Source organism: Talpa europaea (genome assembly GCF_964194135.1).
Source record: "Talpa europaea genome assembly, chromosome: 6".
Classification (NCBI taxonomy): Eukaryota; Metazoa; Chordata; class Mammalia; order Eulipotyphla; family Talpidae; genus Talpa; species Talpa europaea.
Window position 1 is genome coordinate 250927 of NC_140072.1, and position 25754 is coordinate 276680.

Below are 25754 nucleotides of genomic sequence, written 5' to 3' on the forward strand. Positions count from 1 at the left end.
TTTTTCATAACAAAATTTTAAAGTACGTCTGTACTTCCTGCATAACATCAAGACATGGCAGGGAGCGGCGCCGTCGCGTGCGGGGCGGCCCAGGGGGCACAGCGCGGTCCTTGGGGCGCACGTCCGGAGTTGCAGCCCGCCGGGGCTGGCCGAGTGTGGAGCAAAGAAAGTGCTGAAGTAGCTTTAGTTATTCTTAAAATCTGATTGCATTCGTTCTTAGATAGGTCAGGACAGACTGAACAAGGAGGCCGCGCGGGCGCTGTGGGGCCTGTGGAGCCGGGCGGAGCCCCCGGAGCTGCCTTCCGCCCACTCCTCCGCGGACAGCCGTCGCGCCGCCATCAGGGGCCACTTGCCTTCATCCCCGGAGTAAAATCGTGACAACAACGACTATGCCAACAGTGATTTCTGAAGGTGGAAAGGGGAAATAAATACTCTTAAATTATCTTTGAGCTTAAATTAAAACACACAGACTCCGTTCCACGAGCCACACTGCCCGGACAGTTCGAGGACGCAGGGCTGGGGAGGCAGGAGAGGCTGCTCCAAAGTCCACTGAGCACGGAGGACGGGGGCCGCCTCTGCGGGCAAGTGTCCGCGGGTCCCAGAGCACGGAGGACGCGGGCCGCCTCTGCGGGCCTGTCTCTGCGGGTGCCAGAGCTGCGCCGCACTCAGGAGTTAGCTTAAAAGTGCTGTGTGAGCTGCTGAGAGTCTTCCGCCAAGTTCCCATGGCTTGATGTTGTCTTACAACAAATCACTTATCTCATTTCTTACAGTTAATCCATATGCCATTTCCTTGGAATGCAAAAACACTCATTTATTGCCCCCACCATCCACCATCCTCCTAAAACAAACAAACAAAAACAGCACATAATATTTCCAAGCATTGTTCAAAAATAAAGCATTTTTTGCAACCAATTCTCGCTATGAAACAATATGCACACAAACGCACCCCCGAGCCCCCTGCCGGGGCGCAGCCGCCGCGCCACGGCCATTCAAAGCTGTTGTGTTTTTTTGTCCATTTCAGTTCAAAATACTAAAAGACATGTAATCACTAAAGCATTTAAAAGGATGTACACTCTACGTGTTTTGACCAGCTGGCCTCCCCCGGAACACGGTCTCTACCCCAAGGCACGGCACCAGCAGCCAGAACTTCGCGGCGTCTGTGTCAGCTTATAGGAAACGTACAAAATGTGAGTGTGTCCAAACTACCCTGCAGGTATGCTATCTTTAAAGCAAGACACGAATCATTGTGAAGTCTTGGGAGCATAACACTGTTTCAAACAGAAATAAATATATAACACTCTGTAAGTGGCAGCAGCAGGGGACAAGAGGCGTCCTTGTTAAGCAAGATCCAGCACTAGCAGCTGTTCAGACCTGAATTCCTCTCACAGCCTGCTTTATATTTTCCAGTAGAGCTTTATTTTCTGGGCTCTGATAACGATCTTGATTTGTATACATGTCCGTCAAAGTAGTCACGTATGCATCAAAATTTTGTTCATTGATTGGATCCTACGAGATATTAAATAGTAGTTCATACACAACTTTAATTTTCTTAATAGGATATTCACATCAGCATAAAACAGCAGCAGCGCGCAGAGCCCCATCTGGGGCCGTCACTCCATGCAGAGCGGACGCGACCTTGGGCCCGCGCAGCGGCCCCATGGGGTTCGGGTTATGCTATGGTTCGGGGCAGTAACCGCCAACGTCCAAATGCTGGACGCCAGGCCAGGGTCGCGGACAGAGCCGGGCCGCCCGGGGCCGAGGCGCCACTCTCCTGCCCTCGCCACTTACCATGTGTGGGAGCTGGATGCTGGCGAGGCTGCGGGTCAGGGACTGGCTCAGGCTGGCTCAGCCACTTACCATGTGTGGGAGCTGGATGTTGGCGAGGCTGTGGATGAGGGACTGGCTCAGGCTGGCCAGCTCGTGCAGGAGAGACTCATTCTGCTGCTCGATGACCTTGTTCTCCTCTTCTATCGTCTTCAGGTTGCTCTCCATCGTGGTGATCTGGAACACACGGGCCAGTGCGGCAGGTGACGCGGGGCGTCCTGGGAGCTGGGCCCTGGGGAGCATCCTGGGAGCCCGGGACCTCGGAGGGGGGGACTTTTCATGCAAACAAGGAACATGTTTGCCTAAACAAAAAGGCTTCAAAGTTAAGAATCTGTCATTTTCAGATGATAGGAAAAGAGATGTGGTCTAAATGCCCAATGAACGTGACTTGCTGCGGAAAATGGCGAGCCCTGCCATTCCCGACGCCGACCGGCCCAGGGTGCAGGCCGTGCAGTGAGGGGAGTCGGTGGCCGGGACGCGGCGAGTTCACCCACAGGCGGACGCAGAGAAAGGAAACAGGGAGGACAGAGCTGACCTGAGCGAACCCTAGCAAGCTGACTGCAAGGAGGCTCCTGGAGGGGTGAGGCGTGGGCGGGAGGGGACCATGGGGCGGCCATGGGCGGTGTGGGGAGGGCCGTGGGCGGGAGGCGGCAGGACAGGTGGCGACCCTGAGGAGCAGCGACCCTGTGTCTTGAATCACACAGGGTGCGAACCATTTTGCCTCAATAAACAACACAAGAAAAACAGAAACAAGAAAAAACTGTCATTTTGAGGATTGGTTTTCCTGTCCTGCCCCTGCACTTGGCACATTGCTGCTGGGCGACCAAGCTTGTCCTCCTGAGGGGGAGGCGCCGGAGGTGGGTCCGGCTTCTATGCTCTGTTGAGGTCTCTGGGGGCCACCAACCTGGGGAGGGATGCCCCGGAGACGGGCTCGCGGGCGACCTGGTGCCAGCCGACACCGCGGCTCTCACTGGGCACAGCGCTCCGCCCACTGGCTGCTGAGAGGGACATGCGCTGCATTCCCATGGGCTCTGCGGGGAGCGGCCTCCAGCCCTGCTCTCCTCATCTCAGGGCGCAGAGGAAAGAGGCTGAGCCTGTGGTTCCATTGTGGCCCCACATCTGGGCCCAGACCTTAGCCCCAACACCCCACTCACCAGATGGTCCAGCGTGGCCTCAGCCGGCCAGTGGACGCAGTGCTGACACCAGTCAGGGGCCTCAAGGACACCCAGCCCTGGCAGCTTGCACCAGACCTGGGCGGTCATCCCGGCCAGCCTGGGCAGGGTCTCTGGCTCCGCCTCCAGAGCGAGAAGCTGGCCTGGACTCCGCTCAGCGCTCCCTGTGAGTCGGGGAGCTCGGGGTCCCTGGGTTATAGAAACTGTGTGCCCTGCCTGTGGAGACCCCCAGCTCACAGTGGGGCGGCCGCTGAGTTTCTGGGGCTTCTGACCCAATGGCCCCAGGCAAAGGGGGCGCGGCGGTGGCAGGAGGCAGTGGGGGAGCACTGGGTGCCCTCCCGGCACCCCAGTGGCGCATCAGGTGATTTCAGCCTCATTCCTGAGGCTGCCCCGCCCGTCAAACTGCCAGAGACCCTGAGACCCCTGCTCTGCGTTCCCGGTCAGGGCAGGGCCCGCCTGCACACGGCCACCGCGGCCGCGGCTGAGGACATGCTTCCGGGACAGCCGGGCCTTCACAGAGGTGGTGGGGTGGTGGGGCTCCCCCACCTGCGGGCAGGCGCGAGGCTGCGTGGTGGCTTGTCAGAGGCCGGACCCCCGTGCTCAGAACGTGGCGGCTGCCGGGCGCTGACTCCGGCCCAGGGGCCCGCAGCCTCCGTGCCAGGTGACCACCTAGCCGGAAGCGCGTCCCCTCCCCATCAGACCAGGGCGCCCCAAGACAGCACTTGGCTCGCCTGGGACCCTTCCCCCACCGCCCGCCCCTCCCCGGCCCGACCTGGGAAGCTTCTCCTCGGACCATCCTCCACCCACCAGGCCCTGGGCCCCTCTCGGACCTCAGGCAGCCGAGCCTTGTCACTGCCACACCCCTGCCTGGCTCTGTTTTGGAGTGCTCTTTCTGGACTCTGATGCCAAGTGCCCCTCTGGGTGATGCCCTTCTTAGGGCGAGGTCCTGAGCCGTCTGTTGTGTGAACTGTGTCCAGGGGGCGAGAGCCCTCCTCTCTGGTCAGCGTCTGGGGGTGGGACTGTCTGGGCACCTCCGGCAGGACAGTGTGAGCTGGTCAGTCCAGCGGGTTGGGGATGGCAGGGACTGGCCTTGGGGGCAGGGCCCAGGCAGCCGGGCTCCCTGCCAGCAGGCTCTTCTGCTGCGCTCTCCTGAGCTGGGGAACTGTCCAAACGCCCCCACTGGGGGACCTGCCCCAGGCTCAAAGCCCAGTCCTGGATCTGAAGGTCAATGGGGGGTGAAGAGGGGGAACCAGGCTTTCCAGTCAGACCCCTGGGAGGAGGAGGGGCGTCTCCCTACATTTATCTCCCCACCCCATGCTCCACCTACCGAGAACTGCCCTGCAGCTGGTTTAAGGTGTGGGGCTCACAGAATCTGGGGGGAGGGGGACTCTCAGGTAAAAACAAGATTCCTCAGAGAAGTAGCTGTAGCTCAGAAACACCGACTGGTGACATTAAAAATCTGTGTCACTCTTCACCATCCGACCATTTCAGGGGAGACCACTGGCCTCTGTTCTCGGGGTTCCAGGCTCTGCATCTGGCACAGGGAGTCCCCACCTGCCTCAGTTTCCCCAGTTGTGGAACAAGAGGTCTGGGCTGGGCTGGTCCTTCACAGCGTCGACGAAGCAGCAGACTCCACTTGGACATTGGAGGTGCAGTGGGCCGGACGCCAGCAGATAGGGCAAAACCAGGGCACTGAGCCCTGGGATTCTGCTGGGCCCGGTCACCCCAAGAACAACATTAGGCAAGTGGACGTTTGCCCTTTTGTGGCTGCTGTGGACAAGCCTCCATCCCGTTGCCTCCCCAAGAGATGAGATAGGGTGGGTGCCATGCTGGCCCTCCCCAAGATGGCCCCTCCCCGCGGCATCCTGCCTGCCTGCCTGCCTCCAGAGCAAAGACATGTGCCCTGAGGCAGTGGCGCCCTTGGGGCTGGGGCAGGCTCACTGGAGGGGCTGGGCCGCACAGGTGGGAGGAAGGAGGCTTTCCCAAGGCGTCCACCCAGCTGATGCGCCTCCCAGGCCTGGCGCCCAGGGCCGGTGCCCAGAGCGGATGCACAGAGCCTGGGCCTGGCTCCAGCTCAGCTGGAGTCTTTCCTGACCTGTTGGGTGGAAGGTGGCCTAGTCTGTAGAAATACCCCGAACCCCTAAAGTGACTATGCCGACGTCCTCGTAAACTGCTGCACGAGAGGGAATACTGACCCCTGGTGACCAAGCACTGGACCCACACAGGAGGACGGGAGAGGGGTGGGGCGGCTGGCAGCTCTGGCCCAGAGGTGGGCTGAGGGGCCAGAGCTCTGGGTGTCCTGCGGGTGGCTCCCACGGCGGGAGCCGGCCGTGCCTGCCTGACAGGTGAGGAGTCTCGTGTCCCTGGGCGTCTGGGACTGGCCAGGGCAGCAGGATGGTCCCAACCCTGAGGTCTCCCCCTCCCAAGCACTCACGTGGGGGGTAGGCAAGCCTGTCGGCCAGTCAAGGGGATTTGGGGATTTGCGGGCCGTTTCTCCCAGAACAGAACTGGGGTCTGGGTGTGGCGGGTGCTGCGGAGTCCTTGGGCCAAGACCCCAGTGGCCCATGGCCAGAGGAGCACAGGCTTGGGCGAGTGTGGGGACAGTCCTGCCCTTGCCAGAGGCCCGGGCAGAGGGTGCAGCACTTGGGTCAGCCTGGGCGCCCCACGCAGGGTGCCAGGGGCAGCGGCCTGTGGAGGTGGACATGAGGCTTCGCCCGCTCCATTACCCCTGCAGGGCCACAGCCCTGGGGCTCCCTGGAGGAGGAGCCGACCAGGAGGGTGGGGCAGGGCTGTGTCCACCGCGCACCTTGCAGCCGGAGTGTCCAGTGGGGGGCGGCCAGCAGGTGCTCGGTGCCCCCTCTGGAACCTGCAGGGGCCACCAGGCTCCCCCGGGGCCTGGCCTGGCCCCGTGTGTGTCCGTGGACCGGCCCCGGGCCCGCGTCTGGGGGGCTGAGCGGGAGGCGCCGGGTGCTGCCCCAGCGTCCCCAACAGGAGGGCAGAGGCGGGGCGGGGAGACCCGAACTCCGGAGAAGGGGCCAGCGGGGCGGGGGTGCGGCACCAGGAGGTCGGGGCGTGGGGGGGGGCGGGTCAGGGAGCTCCAGAGCCGGGTGCCGGGGACAGGAACCGGCCCCTGGGACCAGGCGCGGGGTGTGGGTGGGGGGGATGGGGGGGTTGGCCGCGGCGGGGGGCCGTGGGAGGGGCGTGGCCCGTTACCTGGGTGCGCAGCTTGATCATGTCGGCCTCCATCTGCGAGTTGGACTCGTTCAGCTCCTTGATCTCCTCGTCCAGCTGCTTGATCTCCTCGTCATTCTCGATGCCTGTGGACAGAGGCCGGTGGGCGCGGGGCTCCCCCTGCCGCGTTGGTGTTTGCCTCGGGCCTGGGGCGCTGCCCCCCAGTTTGAGTCCACTTCCCGCTCCCGGGGCTCCCCGCGGGAGGCCGGGCCACGGTGGTCAGCCCCGGCTGGGGCCTGGAGAGGGCAGCTTCCACGTGGACCCTGGGGCCCGTGGTCACCGCCCACCCCCTCTGCCCCGGATGCTCCTGTCCTCCCACTTGGGGGAACAGCCAGGCTCCGGGCAGCCTCTAGGGCCCCCTCCCCTCGGAAGCCTAGATTTTGGGAGGAAACCACAGCTCCTGACAGCCCCCACGCGGTGACCCTGAGGGCCGTCCACCTAGTGACAGGAGGAGGACAGGTGTGACCCCCCTTGGGCAGTGGCTGAGAGCTTTCTGGACACACACAGACCAGCAAAAGCACCCCCTCGTTTTGAATGAGGGAAAGTGAGCTGGCACCAGATTTCCCAGTTGTCCTGCATGGCAGGAGTGGGTACCCAGCCTGCCCCCAGCCAGCCCGCCTGTCCCCCTCAACCAACCCCCTCCATCCTCTGCCCCCCCAGCCCCGGCAGTCTCCCCACCAGCCCCCGCCTCCCCCAAGCAAGCCCCCGTCAGCCCCTGCCTGCTCCCACCTGAGCATGAGTCCCTCTCAGGCGCAGAAACCTCTGGTATGAGCTTCTGCCTCACCCTGCCCCCCACAACACACCCCGTGTGGGCGCCCACACGCCAGGTGAGGACCAGGAGCCAGAGGATGGCAGTATGACCTGGCCAGTCAGCCAACCTCCGGGGTGCTGCTCCCAAATCTCCCTTTTTATCAGCTGCACCCCAAAGGTAAGTCAAAGAGGATAAAAGGATGGCCAAGAACAGTCTCAGGATGGGCCCTCATCCATCCCCTTTCCCCATGACCCGGCACTCAAGGTGAGCGTTTGCACTTGGGGGTCACACTCATGCACGGGCCCTCGACCGGGGCGATGCCAGGACTTCCCTGCGCGAGCCCCACCAGCCCCCAGAGGAGAAGGTCCAGTACAGAGCATCCGGCTTGTCCAGCGTCTGCCCGAGTCCCTAGGCCAGTCGGCAGGGGCTCGCACGCACCCGGGGCCGGGCTGCTGGGGGCTGACAGAGAAGGTCTGTGGAGATTTCCCAGCAAGTCCATCCCGTGCAGCTCATTTCCGTTTGGACCCGCTTAAGGCTTCTTTCCCAGGGTTTCGTGCTGAGTCACTCCTCTGGCCCCACGGCCTAAGGTCTGGCTGCCTCTGAGGGCTTTTCCATCTGTGTCCAGATTTAGCCTCCTGTCGAAGTTGCTGTGCTCCCCCTAACATGACTGGGGTCCCCCAGGAGGTCGTACCCGAGGCCGCTCAGGCCACCTGGGAGTGGGGGTCCCGTGTGCCTGCCTGCTCTCAGCCACGGGCCCACAGCGTGTGGGGTGGGGGGGGGCGGAGACAGGACCCCGGGGGCAGAGAAGGGGATGGCGGCTTTTGCTAGCCAGAGCCCTGGAGCCCCCAGATGGTCTGGAGGCCCTGGAGCCTCTGCCAGATTCTGTAGCCGAGCTTGATGGGACGGCAAGGAGGTTCCCAGAGGAGCGTGGGGAGGTCTTGGCGGCTACTTCTCGGGCTCATGTGTTTTGGAGTGTGTCCCACGGTCTCTGTTCCCATCAGGGGTCGTGGAGAGCCCTGACCCAGCAGGGCAGGCCCTGCAGCCGCCCGCCAGTCCACTCCGCACTGACGCCCCCAGGCCCCAGGTCTGGGTGCGGGACCTGGTTGCGAGACAGGAAACCGCCTCCTGCTGTCTTGTGGGGTGGGGGAGATGGTTTGGGGTGGGGTGTGGGGGAGCCCTCTTCTTAATCCTGGCAACACTGGTCCCTCAGGGCAAAAGGCCTCCCTGAGGGGCTCGTGGCAGCCCCCATCCAGGGCTGAGGGCAAAGGTCACGTGGCTCCAGGGAGCCTTGGCTCATCTCAATTCTGCTGACCAGACTGGACTGGGCCCACGGAGCCCCAGGCAGCCAGAGCACTCTTGGGGTGTTGGGCTCCCGCACGAACCTCAGCATTTGCCACAGAAAAGTACAGTGAGTCTGAATAGTCGCTGAGCGTATATGTGTGTGCGCCTGTGGAAAGTTGTGCGTTGTAGAACGACTTAACCATACTTCCACCAAAACCCTGGATCGTGACACCGGTTTATGAAATGCAGGAGAGATGTCCGTTATATAAATGAGCTGGGAAACCCCCTCACCACCAAAGCGAGCGGCCCAATCCACCTCTGACTCAAGTCAGTGTCATTTTAAACCCAATAAAAACACGAGCCTGTGCCCCAAGGCGGCCTCGCAGCTCCAAGATTTGCCTCAGCAGGAGGCGGGCAGGAGACTCCGGGTTAGTCTGCAGGAGCCAGGTGCCACACCTGTGCTGTCCGGCCCCGGCCCTGGCCCTCCTGGCCCGGTCCACCCTCTGCAGCCACCAGGTGTGGGCCCTGTCCCTGCACCCCTGTCTCCTGCAAGTCCGGGGTGGGGGGGGCTCTTCTCCGAAGCTGGGGCAATAGAGGCTGAAATGCGGGCAGGGGAAGAGCTGGCAGGGGACAGAGGGAGTTGAGGCTGGGATTGGACAGTCCTGGGAACCCTCTAATCCCCGCAGGGAGGGGCTGGAGATGAACTTCCTTGAGGCCAGAGCTGTCCCCAGGGAGAACCCGCCTTCAGAGAGGGGCGCTCCAGGTCAGCAGCGCCCGCTGCCAGAGTGAGCGGGACTTGGGAACCGGCCCACAGAGGGGCCTGCAGGGAAGACGCCTGACCCCAAGGTTCCCCCCCGGCACAGCCTCGGAGGCTGAGAGCCTGCTCCTCCAGCCAGGCCAGCCATGTGGCTTCCTGCTCGCGCCTCTGCGCTGGGACCGCCTCGGCCCCCGCAGCCTCTGGCCTGGCCCACTGTCCCCTCTCTGAGTTGGCCTTTCCTTCTGGGTGAGGGGACACGGCAGCGCCCACTCCTCGGGCAGCTGGGACAGCAAAGGGGTGGGGCTTCCCGCAGGCGCCCCGACCCCTGTTCCATCCCAGCAGAGAGGACCAGATGGGCATTTCCTTCTTTCCGGAGGCTGGTCAGGCCTCAGGCACGGGCTCGGGGGCCAGCGGGTGGCGCCGCAGAGAAGGTGCTCTGGGAAGGTGGGAGGCCAGGTGGGCAGAGGACGTGCAGGGAGCCTGGAGCTCGGGGAGAGCCGGCAGCTTCCTCTGCATTGAGCACGGAGAGGAGAGGGGAGGGGAGTGGTAGGGAGAGGAGGGGAGAGGAGGCCCCCCACAAGTGCCCCACCGGCGTGAGCGAGGCAGCCCAGGCACACGGTCCTAGCCCAGGACATGGGTGTGGCCCGACTGTTCCCAGAAACCAGTGGGCCACGCGGTAGGGAGGCACAAGTGTTGGGGCAAACGTCACGTGACCCACCGCGGCCCTGATGGGAAGCTGCCCCGCGCCCCAAGGGCAGGGGCAGGATCCCCTCCAGGTCTGGGCTAGGCAGTGCCAGCAGGAGGACTCCACTCTGCGATGCTGGGTGTTGGTTCCCTCGAGAGACGCGGATGGGGGCTCCCCAAAGCCTCAGGTCCACTGTTCTGGGGGTTCACAGCCCCCCCTCCCGCCCCTGAGATGGGAGGCGGGACCCCAGCGTGGAAGCTAGACCCGTGCGCCGAGTTGCGCAAAGCACTCGGCTGCTAGTTTTGGGGTGTTATTGTGGTGCCTTGGCCAACGCTGACTCCGTGGCCAAACCCTCCCTAGGGGGATCGAGGACTGCCGGCCCCGGCCCCCGCCCGCCTGAGGTGTGCGGTGCTGAGACTCCCACGTCACGCGTCTGCTCACTGCCGGCACCGAGTCCCACCTGAGTCCCACCTGAGTCCCGCCTGGGGCCGCGGCAGGGCCTCTCCCAGCCTCCGACCACCAGCCCCAGCCCTGCCCAGGCCGCCCCGGCCCGGCTCACAGCCCCAGCCCAGCGCCGGGCAGCCAAGAGGAAGGGCCGTGCGCCCCGGGGACAGCGGTGGGCGGACAGCAGGGCCCTGGCGGCTGAGGGGCGTTGCTGGGCGCGGCTTCTGGGGACCTCCTGCGCCCCGGCCCAGGGCGGTGCACGTGGGGAGGGCGGTGAGAACACTGCCCGAGAGCTGCGGGGCGCCGGGGCAGGGCTCTGCCGCTGTGCAAGGAGGGGCCTAGGCCCAGGTGGGCCTTCCGGGCTGGGGTCGGCAGGTGGACCGGGCCATGGGAGGCCGCACCTGCCCGTCAGGGCGGGGCCTAGGGATGGGGCGTGGCCTGAGGAAGGGGTGGGGCCTGGGGACGGGGCAGGGACTAGGGATGGGGTGGAGCCTAGGGATGGGGCGGGGCCGGGGATGGGGCGGGGCCTAGGGGCTGGGTGGGGCCTGGAGATGGGGTGGGGCCTGGGGACGGGGCAGGGAATGGGGATGGGGCGGGGCCTGGGGACAGGGCAGGGCCTAGGGGCTGGGTGGGGCCTGGGGCTGGGGCGGGGCCTGGGGATGGGGTGGAGCCTAGGGATGGGGCGGGGCCTGGGCGGGCGGGGCCTGGGGACGGGGCAGGGCCTGGGGTGGGGCAGGGAATGGGGATGGGGCGGGGCCTGGGGATGGGGCGGGGCCTGGGGATGGGGCAGGGCCTAGGGATGGGGTGGAGCCTAGGGATGGGCGGGGCCTGGGGCGGGGCGGGGCAGGTGGGCCTTACCATCGCTGGCCCGCTGCCTGATGGTCAGCATCTGCTCTCCTGACAGCTTCGCCTTCTTCATGGCGGACGTGGCTCGCGGGCATCCTGACAAGCTGCGGGCGAGAGTCGGAACAGGGGTTTAGCAGGGGAGGGAGCCCAGGGCGCGCGCAGCTGGCCCTACGGCGGCCGGCGAGGGCCCCTGCGCCCAGGTGGGCCAGCGCCTGGGGTTCTGGGGCCGCCGCCGCGGGGGTCTGTGGAGACAGCTGGGCTGCCGGGGTTCAAGGCAGAAACTCGCTATTTGTGTCATCATGTTATGGAGAGCGTGGGGTGTACAGGGGTGGAAGTGGACACTGCTTTGGACACACTGGCGTAAAGAGCAAGGAGTGGGCTCCCGGCCCCGCCTTCCTGGCAGGCAGCCAAGTCCAGGCTGCCCTGACCAGCCGGGAGCTCGCCAGGGGTGGCTTCATGCTGTCCGAGTGACCCCGCTCACTGGGCTGCTGTGCCCTTTGGGCTGACGGCCAGCCTGGTACCCGTCCTGTCACCCTCTTCCTGCCCCCTGAAACCTCACTGTCCATTAATGTCCCCATGCGATGCTGTGTTGTCCTATTGTCCCCATGTTAGTGTCCACTTGTCCTGCCCTCCTGCCATGCTGCCCCGACAGGCCTCCCATGCTCCAGCTACACTGTCACAGGGCAGCGGCTCCTCTGCCCGTGGCTGAACGGTGTCCCCTGCCCAGGGCCCTGAGGTGGCCTCTGGGCCTTTCTGGCTGCTGTAGATGGGGCTGCATCATCTGAAGGTGTCAGTAAGTGTGTTTTAGTTCCTCAAGGGTGGGGTTGGGGGCCGAGCGACTGCAGCCTTCACAGGGTGCTCCCTATCATCTGGGCGTGCGATCTCAGGTCTCCCCTGTGAGCCTCAGGAGGAAGTTAGTGGCACTTACAGAATACAGGTGACCTAGATTTTTAGGGTCATTTTCAGAAATCCCCCGTTGGGGCAAACCACCAGAGGTTGGGCCATGCCACAGACATCACCTCCTCTCTTCACTGCCCAGGCCCCCACCACAGGAGGGGAGAGACCCCGGCTCACCTGTCTCTACGTTAGCACTTACAGCCATGTAGATTCTCCACACTTGTTACTCAATTTGGTCCTGCTCACCTTTTTGCTGTTAAAGGCTGTTCCTCCAGTCTTGAACCCAGAGGGGTGGGGGAATGTTACCCTGTGCCTAGACACTGTGTCTTTAACTGACCTGGATGGTGGGAATGTTGCATAGGTGAGCTAGCACAGGTGTTACACAGGTGAGCTTGCCCAGGTGACTGCACAGGTGTTACTCAGGTGAGCTTGCACAGAAAAACTTACACAGATAAGCTTACAAAGCTATCTGTTGCACGGATGAGCTTGTACAGGTAAACTTGCACTGGTAAGTGTTGCATAGGTGAGCTTGCACAGGTGGATTTGCACAGGTAAACTCTGCACAGGTACACTTATACAGGTGAGCATGCACATGTAAACTTGCACAGGTGTGCTTGCACAGGTGAGTGTTGCACAGGTGAGCTTGCACAGGGAAGCAGATCTTCATGGACCTGGCAAGCCCCTCTCCTGCATCAACATCCGGAGGGCTGTCCTATCTGCCAGAGCAGCCACTGTTGGCTTTGCTTCCTGGGACTTAGGATTTAGGACAGGGCCCCCAGGGGTGTGCACGGGGAACACAAGGGTGTCCCTGAACCCGACCTGCTCCCATCTCCGTAACAGGGTGTTGTGTCCCTTCTCAGTTCAAGACCGCAAACATTCTGCAGTCCCCAAATGTTCTGTGTCAAAGAGCGTGTCCTGGGCCACAGAGAGCAGGTGTCTCTGAGCGGGGCTCCTGGGTCTCCACAAGGTAGCACCCTGCGGGCGGGAAGGCAGGGGGGTTCCCCATTAGTTGTGAGCTGGGGCTGAGCAGGGAGCAGCAGGCTTGGCAATTGCAGCCATTCTTTTGCTTGTACCCCACGATCCATCAGCCTGGTGACCGGCTGCCCCTAACCCATCCCCCATGCCCTCCTGGGTGCCGGGTGGTCACAGGCACAGACAGGTGTGAGCTTGCACATGTAGGTGCTACACAGGTGAGCTCGCACAGGGACAGAGTCGGGAAGCTCCGGGTCACGGTGGGCACTGGCTGTGGCTGCCCAAGCGAGGGCTCCTATGCACATCCTGCCCAGGTGGACCCTGCTGGGGGGGCGGCGGGGTGGCCGCGCTGCTCCTGCCCAGGCAGCCCAGGGGCCTCACTGCAGCCCCCGCCGCTTCCACGGCTCCTTCTGTTTCCTTCCTCAAAAGCCTCGCCACTGGCTTCTCCGTCTTCTAAATGCTGTCATTTTCTCTTCTCATGTCTTTATGATTTCAAGGTGAACCCCTTGTCTTCCCAGTCTTAGCTCCTAACTGAACTTTCCATTTCACTGACCAATTTGAAGCCATCTTGTTTCTTGTTTTCTGCACATTTCTAGCCCATGAACATGAGGAGTCGCAACTCTTTCTATTTCTGCTGATGACACCTTCGTGTTTTAAAAAATGCGCTTCTTCTTCCAGACTGTGTCTCCCAAACCCTGTCCTCTGCTGGCTCTCTGTGTCGGGGTGCCGTGGACGCTGCGCCGAGCCAGCCCTCCAGTGCCAGGTGTCAGGGCCGGATCCCCGGGGCTGGGCTGCGTGGAGGGCTCTAGAGGTGCCCCTTCATCTGCAGCTCTGGCCCCGGGGGCGGTGCCCTCCTGTGTCGGCTGCCAGCCCGGCCCCTGGGTGGCTCCTCCCCGGGGGTGCGTGGGGCACCTGGGAGCTGAGCCGCTGATGAAGCCCCTCACGCAGCCTGTCCCCCCTTGGGGGCACCCCAGGGGCATATGGAGGCTCTCCCCCTCCCTCCTCCACCTGCGCCCTGCTCCCCAAGAGGGTCCTTTCAGCAGCTGTTTGGAGGTGCATGTGGTTTCTGTCTGGTGTTCCTATGAGGCCCCGTGGCTGGGGACATGTTTCTCTCCTCTGCTGCGGGGCCTGGCACAGCTTCAGCAGCCGAGAGCCTGCTCCTCCGGCCAGGCCTCCTGCTCAGCTCCTGGGCCTCCCGCAGTCTCCGCCTCTGCACTGGGACCACCTCAGCCCCACAGTCTCCAGCCTGGCCCACTGTCCCCTCTCTGAGTTGACCTTTCCTTCCGGGCGAAGGAACATGGCGGTGCCCACTCCTCAGGCAGCTGGGACAGCAGAGGCGTCCCGTGGGGCTTCCTGCAGGTGCCCTGACCCCTGCTCCATCTGGTAGAGAGGACCAGAAGGACCATGGACCCCACCCCCTTTTCAGGGCAGGTTGAGCCCCAGCAGAAGGCCCACTTCTGAGTGTCTAATCAGGCTTGTAGGTGGGGTCCCTGAGAGAGGATGTAAGGAAGGGCAGGCGCCAGCCTGAGGCATTCTGCTCCCCAGCCGTGGGACGTCACAGACCCCCGCAGACCCCAGGCCTCTGTAGACTCTGTAGACCACACAGCCTGTCTGCAGAGACCTGGTCCCAGGCCCGGCCCTGGCCCAGCCTCTGACATCACAGCCACAAGCGCTGTAGGCCTTGGCCTGGTGCCTCAAAGAGCTGCTGTGCCATTGGTTCACACCAACAGCTCACAAAGAACTGATGCCCTAGTGTATGACATGGCCTCCTAGTGATGGGTGGTAACAGGCACCGCTGACCAGTGCTGACCAGCACTGCAGGTGGATAGCAGTGCTGAGAGCTGTCTACTGCTTCTGGTCATCTAGCATGCCCTCCTGTGCTGTTGCCTCCGGTGCTGTCCCGGCCTACACACTTGCTGTGGCCTATTGTGATGTCACCTGTGAGTGCCTCCAGTTGTCACTGAGGGGCTCTGCTGACCTGTGTGCTACCAGCACCAGGCCCTTGTTGCAGGACAGCACAACCTTGTAAGACAGCCTTTGGGGCTCTGATCCCTCTGTGCTGTCTGGGTGAGCTGTGGCCACTGGGGCCTTAGAGACTCTTCCTTTTACCCCAGCCTCCTCTTCATTGACACCCCTGCTGCTGCCCCCAGCCTGAATGGTCTCAAGTTGTTCATGTGGGTGACAGCCCCGACAGTGCCTGTCCCCGACACTGTCCTTCAGTGCTGTGTTGTGCCCTGTTTTGTTTCTTCTTGTGTTGTCAGTGAATAAGGTGTTTTCACGTGCTGGGGTGTGCAGAAGCCACCCTGGGCCTGGCCCTTCCAGGCCTCCCACTGCCACAGCAGCACTGGCAGGAGGGGTGGACTTAAGAGTAGGAGGGGCAGAGGTCTCCCTGGGAAGGGCACATGTCCAGGGCCAAGGGTCCAGGAGGAGCAATCCCGAGAGCTGTCTGCAGCCTGTGACGTTGCTGGGCCCTGACACTGGAATCTGGAGGACAGGACAACTTGACCCTCCTTCTGTGTCCTCTGTCCACAGGGCCTCTGGTCAGAGTGGCCCAGTATTCACCTGAAAGGGAGGGGAAGGGCCCTGCTGCCATAGTGGGCATCTTCAGTGCGGGCCCTGGCAGGGATGTTCTGGCAGGAGGGCGGCTGGGTCGACACCGTGTCCCCTCCCTTCTGCCTGTCACCTGAGCAGCAGCTGGACATCTGAGGGCACAGGACACTGAGCAGCTGGCAGAATGCCTCTGTCCAGCCTCCATCCAGCTCTGTCCAGCCTCCGTTCTGCTTAAGTCTGTCACCGGAACCCACCGCCTCAGTGGGGCCAGCGGCAGGAGCAGTGGTTCTTTCAACTCGCGGCTCCACCTCAAGTCAGTGGTGGCAGGTGCGCCTCAGAGCCCTTTTAGGCAACTGTGGACTTCCTGGTTCATGGCGTGGACCAATCAGCTGTGAGCCATGAGCTGATTGGTGCTAAATGGCCCAATCAGACTTTTGTTACCAGGACCCGCCTCTCACAAGTCAGTGGTGGCAGCTGCGCCTCAGAGCCCTTTTATGTGAGGCGCACTTCCTGGATTGTGGAATGGACCAATCAGGAGCTATGGGCTGATGGGTAAACGGTCCAATCAGCCACAGGATTGAAAAGTGGTCCAATCGGACGTGGGGGCGGGCACCCTGAGGGAGGATATAAGCGGGGGTAGGCGGCCCTGAGGGGAGGCGACGCCAGCCCGCAAGGAAGAGGAGCTGCGGCTCCTCCGGGAGCGAGGACGGCGGGGAGACTCTGCTCCTGGCTCCGAAGACACGGAGCGCCGCGCCGGCAGCCGCGCCGGAGGCGGGGAGGCGGCCAAGGACCCTGCCTCGCCTGGCGCCCGGGCGCGGCCGGGGCGGCGTCGCGCGGCCTCCGGGGGCGGCGGGCGGGGCTGTCCCCGGCCGGGCCGCTGTCGCCGGCGCGGGCGCCCCCGCGGGTGCTGGGCCTCTCCGGGCTTCCCGGGGGCCTCTGGCCGCGGCCCGGGGGCGGGTCCCGGGGGGGGCCTGCAGGCGCAGAGGCCAGGGGGATGCACGGGTCCTGGAGGCAGCCAGGGACCAGCCCCGGCGACCGCAGCCCTTTCCTTGCCGGCAGTGCCCCGAGTCGTGGCGCCGTCCTTGGGGCCGGGCTCCTCAGCTCCTGCGCGGCGGGACGTGCGCGCCCACGGCTGGGCCAGGGAGGCAGGCGCGGCTCTCGCCCCGCTCCGCTGTGCACGCCCAGCGCCTGGTGCGCCGGGCACTGGCTGTCAGCGCTCCTTTGTGGCGGCGCCCCTTCCCGGCCGGTCCAGCTGACCCCCGGGGCTGGCATGGCAGTGCCCCAGGGCCGTCAGCCCGTCCTCCAGACGGCGGTGGGACGGCCTGTCCACTCTCCGAGGAGGCGCTGAGCAAGCCAGGCTCCCGGAAAGGGCTGCCGGGGAGCTGGGCTGCGCCGGGTGTGGGCGCGGCCACGGAGGCGCCTGTGAAGCTGGCCTTGGCCAAGCTCTGTGAGGGCGGTGGGCTCACTGAGCCGTGCTCCGCTTGCCCGAGCGGGGGTCGAATCGGTGAACCTCAGCTTTGGGGGTGCTTCCATCTCCCTTGGGGTGAGTAGGGTGCAGGCAGCAGCAGGGTTGTGGGTGGCAATTCTGTCTCCTGCCCTGCTCCGGGGGTGGGGGGGGCGGTGGATGTGCTTCCACTTCTCCCACCCGCCCCAGCTCCCAAGAGGCCTGGGGACCTCACGCCTGCCCCTTCCCCCCGGGACGTGTCGGCCTCTCGTGAGGTCGCAGGTCCTGTGCTGTGCCAGGGGCACGCGACCCTCCCCACCTAATGGGCCTGGAGCCCCTTTGGAGCAAGAGTGGGGTGCCCGGGCACGGAAGGCCCGGGGCTGCCCTGCCAGCTCAGGAGGTAAATGCGCGGGGACTCAGGGCAGCACAGCGGGCAGCACGGAGCCAGCCGGTGCTCAGTGCCAGGGTCAGTAAGGTTCAGGACATGCCTGGGCGTGTGGCCCCGTCTGTGGCCCAGATGCCTGAAGCCTGGGCAGGCGGGACGAGCTCGTGCTTTCCAGACTGACGCGGGTCATGGCCGGAGCATGGCCCCTGTGTCGCTTCTCGACCCACAGGAGGGACCTGAGCTGCCAGACGGGTTGGCAGGGCCCCGCCGGCATCCGCAGCCACTCACCTGCGGTGTGTGAGGAAGCTGCCGCTGACGTGGCCCGAGCCGTCGCAGCCCGGCGTGGGGCAGGACATGCCCTCCGTCTTGACCGACTTCCAGGAGAACTGCGATCCGTTGAGGTAGCCGTCCTTTTGCCTCTTGGCGGCCAGCGGGCACCCTGACGCGCTGCGGTGCGACGCGTACTTGCCCGTGATGTGGCCCTGGCCGTCGCAGCCGGGGACCGGGCACCTGCGGGCGGAGGGGACTCGCTTTAGGGGGCGGCCGCCGTGTCCCTGAGGCCACGAGGATGAGCCATGTTCACCCAACCGTGCGGAGGACCAGAGGCAAGGGCCACGCCGGGTGGGCGGGGCGGGCGCCTGGTGTGCCCCTCGCTGGCTCCCCCAGGCCTGCAGCTCGGGCCGTTTCAAAGACCCCACTTCGGGCAGGGTCACAGCTCCGGCCACGTCGACGGGACGGGCAGGACTCGGGAAAACGCCTTCACGGGGTGCTGCGCTCCCCTCAGGAGGCCGACATGCCAGCTAAGCGGCACGGCCTGTGCGGCCCCGGGGGGCCCAGCGGGGCATGTCTGGCAGGGCCCTGGGGTGGCTGGGCGCATGGCGGCTCGGCCCTGCTGTGTGCGCAGGCGGGGAGCAGTGGCCCAGGCACCCCCAGCCCAGGGCCACGCGGGCTGCGCGCCCTCCTCCCCTGCCCCTGCCCGGACGCCCGGGTCTGGGCCGCCGCGTTCATGTTTCTGAGCCGTGGACTCTGCGCTGCCTGTTTGTTCCGATGGCTGTTTCACGACGTAGTTTACATTGTATTGTGATTTTTTTTCTCCAAAGATATTGAGATGGGATTTCAGCCGCCGGCTTCTCTGTGGGCAGCAGAGGCTGAGGCCCGGCCCAGGCGGCCGGTGGGGGGGAGGAGGCGCTTTCCCAGCCTGGGCGCCGGGCAGCGCGGCTCAAGCTGAGGACGCGGGCAGCGAGACTTCCCTGTGCGGGGCCCTCCGGCGCTGGAGTCGAGACCCCCGCTTGGGTGCCACTGGCCGTCCCTGCGTGGCCCAGGACCCGGCTCACATGCCCCCGCCCCCCACCGGCTCTGGCGGAAGCAAGAGCTGACGGCTGGACCAGACCACCAGGCTGCCGGAGCCCACCCCGCTGCCCCGCAGGCCCGCACCTGATGGGCTCTTGGTCTTCTTTGTCCTCCTTGCTCTGGGCAACCCGGATACCACTTTTCTTCGCCCTCGGGCAGCCTGAAAGGCTAAAGCAGAAACACACTTCAGAGACCCGGCCCCGTGCCGTCCTCAACTCCTTGCGGTGCAGCCACGAGGCTCCCAGAGCAGCCTGTGCTCGTGCCAGAAGCGGCTCCTCCCGAATGGGCCCTCGGTCCTCCCCCGAGCCTCTGGGCACACCGCAGCCTCCCCAGGGGGCAGGGCGCCCCCACCGGGAGCTGGCAGGTGTCAGGGGGCACAGAACCGGGGCCGCTGCCCAGAGCTTGCCGCACAGGGCCTGTAGGGGAGCACGTCCTCCTGCTCCTGTCTCCAGGATCTGGGGGGCCAGGCTCTCCTTGCCTCCCATGGGGACATGCCAGCGGCCCCACCCTCAGGGTCCAGGCCCAGCCCTGCAGCACAGCCTCCTCCAGCTGGGAGCAAGTGGGAGAACTGTGCCTGCCACCAGCTAAGCTGCAGGAATCATGGGGCCCCTGGACAGTGCGACGGCACCATCAGCACTTCACACCTCACTTCTGTGTGAAACAAAGGAACGACGCACACGGCGTGCTCCCCACCCCAGCACAGTGCATCCCTGCAGAGCCCCGGGCCAGGTTGCGACTGGCCGCCAGGTCAGGACACGTGGTGTGCAGGGAGGCAGCAGCTGAGTCGTATCAGTGGCTGTACCGTATCTGTTCTGTCTGCACCTGCCCTGCGCCTGCGCCTGCGCCTGTGTATGTCTCTTTCCCACTAGATGCGCTTTTCCTTCGAGGTCAGGAACCCTGGCTCGCACTGGCCCTTAGCTGCTGCACACGGGATGTGGTCACTAAGTGCTGAACTGAGCTCCCCAGCATTCCAGGCTGCGTCCCCGCGCTGTCCAGCGGTGGGCTGTGTCCCAGTCAGAAGCTGCGAGGTCGTGGCTGCCCTTGAGCGGGGCTCACTGTCCAGACGCACATTTCTTTGGCTTCTCAGATTGGAAACCAGCACTTTTAGAACTGACTTCTTTAGGGGGGCGGGGCTGGGGTGTCCAGTGGGCAGCTGGAGTGGATGGCACAGGAGGGAGGCGCTGGGCTCTCGGCTGCAGGGGTGGCGGGGCCAGAGGCAAGCTCTGCCATCGTGGCATGTCCGGGCGGAGACGCGTGGGGCTGACCTGTGGCTGTGCTGGGCAGTGTAGCCTGTGGGTCCTGCCTGTGATGTCCAGAGTATGTTGAAGCCAAGCAGATTTGGCTCCTGGACCTTCTGCGGCGGTTCTGGAAACCAACACTGCCCGCTACACAGCAGAGCAAGCCCCCATAGAAGGGGCGCAGCAGGTGGGCTGTCCCAGGGCCTCAGGCAGGCAGGGTAGATGGCCTTGGGTGGGTCGGTGAGGTCACCCACGGTCAGTGCTCACGTGGTTCTGGGTCCAGGGCCAGTGCCCTGTGAGTTGCCTTTTGTCATGAGCATTCTGGAGCCTTGGGGTGCAGCTGCTCCTTGTGGGGATGGTGAGGGGCACAGCGCTCGGTGAGGGACTGGGCAGAACACCCCACAGCCATCAGGCCCTGAGGAGCCTTCAGGGACGCGTACGAAGCAGCATCCAGCCTCAAATCACACAGGCCGGCTATGCCGACAGGGCGGGCACCCTCGGGATCCCTTGTGTGGAGGTCGTGATGAGACGTGGTGAGGAGGCCCACTCAATGTGCCCGAGGTGACCAGGCTGGGGTCTGCTCCCGGCACGTCAAAGGTGCAGGCTGCTTTAAGGCGGGCGCAACGACGCCCTAGGAACTGGCTCTCCTCTGCCTTTTCCTGGCCGAGGACGCAGCCCCAGCCCCTCTTCACACCCAGCAGGCTCGTGGGTGCAGGTTTACCAGCGGGTGTGAGCTCCCCGTGGAGAAACTTGCCTCCACCCTCAGAGTGGAGAATGACCCGCCGCCGCCCCCGGTGTCCGGCTCCCTGACGGGGGAACACCCTGGACGCCCTCAGCGGAGCACGGGCACCGCGCAGGCCTCTGTGCAGGCTGTGGGTGGTCACCCTTACCGCCCTCTGTCCTTTGTCATGTGTCCATCTGTCCAGCCTCAGAAGAAACCAGAGGGTGGGGGGCATCCCTGCACCCTCGCGCGACAGAGTGGGCTAACATGGAGCTCCGGCTACCCTCTGAGCTGACCCAGCACTCAGATGAGGGGTGAGTGGCCAACGGCCAGGACCCAGGAGAGAGCCAGACGCGTCGGGACTCATCGCCGGGGGTGGGGCACTCAAGGGGACAGGGTCCCTCGGCCACCACCGCTCCGCATGGTCCTCGTGCCCCACAAGGCTGCCTGGGGCTCTGGCACCCCTGAGGAGAGCCTGAAGAGCCACTGCCCTGTGGGGCTTGGGGTGTGGCCACATGGTGGCCCCCGCACCCGAGTGCCCGTGCACTGACTGACCCCAGAGCAATGGTCTGCTGAGGTCTGCTGAGCAGGTGGGCTCTGCTAGGCTGAGGACGGGGGACTCTGGCTGGGGGGACCCTGGTTGGGGGATCCCTGGCTGGGGGGGACCCTGGCGGGGGGTCTGCGGAGGGCAGGTCTTAATCTGCACCAGCTCTTACATCTGCCACCCAGAGCTGCCTCTGTCCACGTGCACGCCCCTGGGGCTGGCTCCAGGGCCCCACATGGCCACTCCCACTCAAACCAACATTGCTCACAGCTTCCACTGCGCTGGGAGAAAAGTTCACTGAACAATGTTCAGACTAAATGACTCAATTTCCATGGTGCCAAATTCCACCCCCCAAAGGCCAGCAGAAAGACAGGCGCGGGCCCGGTGAGGGAGGGGCACGCAGCGCCCCTTCGGGCCAGGACTGAGCTGGGCGCAGCCACCCAGGCTGCTATTTCTCCTCCAGGACAGCATCGCCTGAGCCCGCTGCTCCTCATGTCTCACTGGGTGTTGGGCTTCCAGTTTTATTTATTGCACACTGCGAGCCCGTCCCTGGCAGGGCTCCAGGAGGCAGGGCCCCTGCACCTTCACACACGGGCTCTGAAGCCCGGAGGTCCAGCTCAGAGGCACAGAGTAGCCACCATGGTGGGGCCTCGGGGGCCACCCCTGCACCTGCCCCCTACCCGCCTGCCTGCCTAGTCAGTGCTTCTGTGGACAGCGGGAGCCTGGGGCAGGGGGAGAAAGCGGAGCCCCACATACCTGCGGTGAGAAGCATAGTTGCCAGTGATGTGTCCAGAGCCGTCACAGCCGGGGGTGGGGCACCTGAAATTACAAATGCAAATCAGGCGATTTACTCGAAAGAAATAAGATCACGGAACAGTGAACTTTCTCGTTCACCCAAAAAGCGCTCTGTCCTTGCGGCCAACCCCTCAGGGAGAGGCGGAAGCCCTCACCCTTCACCACCACGCACGCCGGCCACCCGGGGCCTCTCTGGACAGTCTCACAGGCGTGACCACGTAGGACACGGGCTCCGGATGTCTTTGGGTGCCACCACTTCCTCCACGGCGTGCCCCAGCAGCCCCATGCCTTCCCTAACCGCAGGGTTGAGCTCAGCCCAGATCCCTGGGCCTGCCCTGGACAATGTTTGACTGGGCTTGGGGAGAGACAGGCCCCAGGCCTGTGGCACTCGGACGGGGCAGCAGGTTCTTTGCAGCCCGGGGGGCCCTGCCCGTGGGAACGGAGCTTCCAGACCCCACCCCAGGTAGCTGTGCTTTGCCCTGAATCCTTGTCGCTCTGAAAGGACTCCAAAGACATGAGGGTGGCCCAACCACGCCCAGGCCCAGGCCTTGTCCTGGTCCCTGCCCGTGAGGTGTCCTGCTGTTCAGGGGGTGCTGTCGCTTCAAATGCCCGCTGCATTCACACCCACCGGCAACGAAAAATTATGGACAAAAATAAAAGAATTCTTTCTTTCCTTCAGCCTTGTAATGCTCCCAACAGCCCGTGGCCCGGTCAGCACCACTCCCTTGCCGGCCGCCGCCCACCCCCCCACCCCCCAGCACCCAGCATACGTGTAAGTCCAGGTGTAACACCGAGGGACAGGCCTCTGAGCTCCTCCCTCAATGGACTTGGCAGACTCACGGCCCCTCTGTGCCTGCCAGGGAGCGCGGCACCCCCGGCCAAGCTGGCCTATCTTGCAGAGCTGATGCCACTCCTAAGTGGCCTGTCCAGGCCCCACCCAGCCCACACCTCAAGGGCTGGCCTCCGCGCAGACCTCCGCTTTGAGATGTTCAGGAGTCAGTGATCAGACTCAGCCTTGCTTCCTGTTCACAAAACCCCTAAATCTGGGCCTCCCTGGGGGCTCAGGGGTCTCAGTGCTACCAGTCTCAGTGCTACCAAGCTATCTGCAGCCACTGCGGCCTGAGTCCGATCCCTGGCCAGGGAGCTGACCCATAGGGCACAGCAGACCTCTCCTGTCTCCTGGCTGCTCCCCTCAGCAGTGTGTTTCAGTGGACCCGCCTGCTCTGCTCCCCACTCTGTCTCTGGGGAGTCTTCTCACCCCCTGCACCTCTGGCCTGCACCCCAGTTCTCTATGCATAAATAAAATAAATCTTTTAAAAAATACCTAAATCTTCCTAATTTAAACATTAAGTGCAAATTTATTTTAAATGTATTTGTTCTCAAGGGTAGACATACACCTCTTATTTTTGAAGGGGGTGGGGAGAGGTTGGCATATTCTGTTAAAATTTATGGCGAGGCATTATAGCCAAAATAATACAAGTGGAAAGCAAATTTAAACATTATTTAAAAAGTTGGGGTCTTCAGAGTCTCATGAGTCTCACTCACAACCACATCACCTGACAGAAAATGAGGTGTATTTATCACCATGAAAACAGACCAAAAAGGTATGGTTTGGCTCATTGTCAGAGCTTTCTTTGTGTTGAGAATGAAAAAAAAAATCCTCAGAAAGAGGCCTTTCGTCCTTAAAAGGTTTTAATTCTCATGGTGTCAAACAAGGCAGACAGGGTGATGGCAGGACCCCCACGCACGCCTGGGCTGGGGGCTGAGGCCCAGCGGCCCCTCTGGCCGGAGTGGGGGCATGCCAGGGACCCAGCCCCGCTGTGGGTTCTCCTGGGGCCCTCGCCCAAGCTCCCACTTGTCACCGGGACCAGCAGCCCTGGGGGAGCCTCCGGCCACGTCAGGCCACCCAGAGGGGCCCCGGCCCTCCTCCTCCCTACAGCTCGAGGTGTTACTCTCCTCTTACGTTCAGTTCTTTAAGATTTTTTAAACTCTTAGCTTTACATCTGGATTTCCAAGCGTTAAGAAATCCCGACATTCTCAAGCAACGTTTTCTGCAGTCGGTGAATGGGGATGTGCTCCTCCACCCGGCTGGGGGCGCCTGCTTCTCAGCCCGTCGCAGCTGGGGGCGTCCTCTCCATGAGGGGCGGCCGGCGGGAAGTGGAGGCCTCATGGGAGGCCCTGGCCACAGCGTGTGGTCACAGCGTGGGCTGGAGACGGACAGAGTGACTGCGTTTCCATGGAAACTGCCAGAAGGTAGGCCAGGTGGGGAGCTGGGGGTGCCCAGCCACATCCTCCAGAGCCGGCACCACCCTCAGCTGGCACGGCCTGCACTGGGGCTGAGCCGGGGGCCCTGCCCCACAGAGTCAACCGCTTACTTTAAAAGATTCCCCAGGCACGGCTCTCCCGTGCTGTGTCGCCGACCCCCTGGGCTGGCTCCCAGGCTGCCCTGGCCGGGACTCAGCGGCTAGATAGGCTGGAGACCGCCTCTGACCACGCGGCAGTGACATGGCTGGCCTGGCCGCGAGGGCACAGGGAGCTGCGCCTTCCGTGCCCCTACCCCGACTGAGCCAGGCGCGGGCAGTGAGCACAGGCGCGGAGATGCACGGTTCCCTCACCATTTTTAAGAGAAACCATGGACGTGTAAGGCCAGGCCTGGCCACAGCTGCAAGCGTGTCTGTAGACTGGAGTGACCCGCGGGTGTGCCCTCACCCAGGACCGCAGCCAAGACGCCCCTTCCTGCCTGAGGAGATGCGGCTCTGAGGACACCCCCTCTGCCTCGTCGTATGGATGGGAGATGAGACTCACAGGGGCAGGCGGGGGACACGGCCGCCTCTGCCGGCCAGCCTCCTCCTGGGACGCACCTCCTGCCCAGCTTCTGGCCGTGCTGCACCACGCGGAGCAGCTGGGGCTCCGAGGCTCCTCTCCTGTCTGCCACAGCGAAGACACTCGCTGCTCACGTCGGCGCTCGGTGCCGGGCCTGGGGTGGCTCCCACTTGTCTGGCGCCCCCTCCGCCCACTCCCGGCCTCCAGGCCGTGTCTGCACACCTTGGTGACCCGCGGGCTGGCGCGGCAGCCCCGGCGGAGGCCTCGCTGTCAGAGCTGCACATACAGAGCTCGCCCTCCTCTTGGCTCCAAGCACTGTTCTTTTAAAATTAGCCCCAAAACAAACATGTAAATGAAAAGACTGTGAAAGCCCCATAACATGACTTTCAAGGCTGCCTCTGTGCTGCCCACGCACGTGTGGGAGACGCAGGCCTGAGCTGCAGGCTGGGGTCGGGCGGGGGCGCGTGGGGGCGGCAGGTCCCTGGGGGGCTCGCCCTGCAGCTCCTCCCCAAGCATGTCTGCCAGGTGTGCGAGCCCGGCCCGGAGGCTCCCCTGCGGGGCTTGGGCCCTCCGCCCCCTCCCAGTGGACTCCCCCCGGGGCCCTCAGGGTTGGCGGCCAGCAGCCCTGGGGCAGGACAGCACAGAGCTGCGGCCAGCGGCCTGGCCCAGCTGCTTCCGGGGTCGCGGGGCGCCCGGGGCCTGGCCTGCGCACGCAGGGGCCTGCCACTCGGGCCTCAGCTGTCGGGCCACGCGGCCTGGAGCGGGGAGCCTGGCCGGCCTGGCCGCCCACTGAGCAGCGCTGCCGAGGCCCCCCGGGAACGCCGAGGGGCTCCTGCCCAGTGCGGCCAACGTACCTACGCGTCCTGACGTCCCACTCTAGCGGGCGCGTCCGGGCTGCTGCCGGAGCACATGCACGTCCAGCAGCAGAGCCGCGGCCTAGCAAAGGCTGGGGAGCGGAGCCAGGTTTGGAATTGGACTCGAGGACCCATGCAAAAAAAAAAATACAAAGGTGACTGGTGTAGCTGGCCGCGGCAACGAGACCAC

The 25754-nt window shown here is 64.0% G+C and overlaps 1 protein-coding gene across 6 annotated transcripts in view; it reads right to left on the reverse strand.

Annotated features, from left to right (window-relative positions):
- Positions 1-811: 811 nt before the first annotated feature.
- MYT1L (myelin transcription factor 1 like) overlaps positions 812-25754 on the reverse strand; it is a gene marked incomplete at its 3' end in the record, with an annotated part of 67801 nt that continues 42858 nt past the window's right edge. For 4 of the 6 annotated variants that reach the window (XM_084234648.1, XM_084234645.1, XM_084234647.1 and 1 more), the window contains 7 exons: positions 21849-21911; positions 18674-18757; positions 17528-17749; positions 11004-11095; positions 6210-6313; positions 1858-2001; positions 1313-1506 (listed from right to left, as the gene is read on the reverse strand). In XM_084234648.1, the coding sequence (XP_084090774.1) occupies positions 1366-1506; positions 1858-2001; positions 6210-6313; positions 11004-11095; positions 17528-17749; positions 18674-18757; positions 21849-21911 (850 nt within the window). Of the gene's footprint in view, positions 839-1312; positions 1507-1857; positions 2002-6209; positions 6314-11003; positions 11096-17527; positions 17750-18673; positions 18758-21848; positions 21912-25754 lie in introns of those variants that run through there. The other 2 variants (XM_084234643.1, XM_084234646.1) reach the window with 2 other exon arrangements.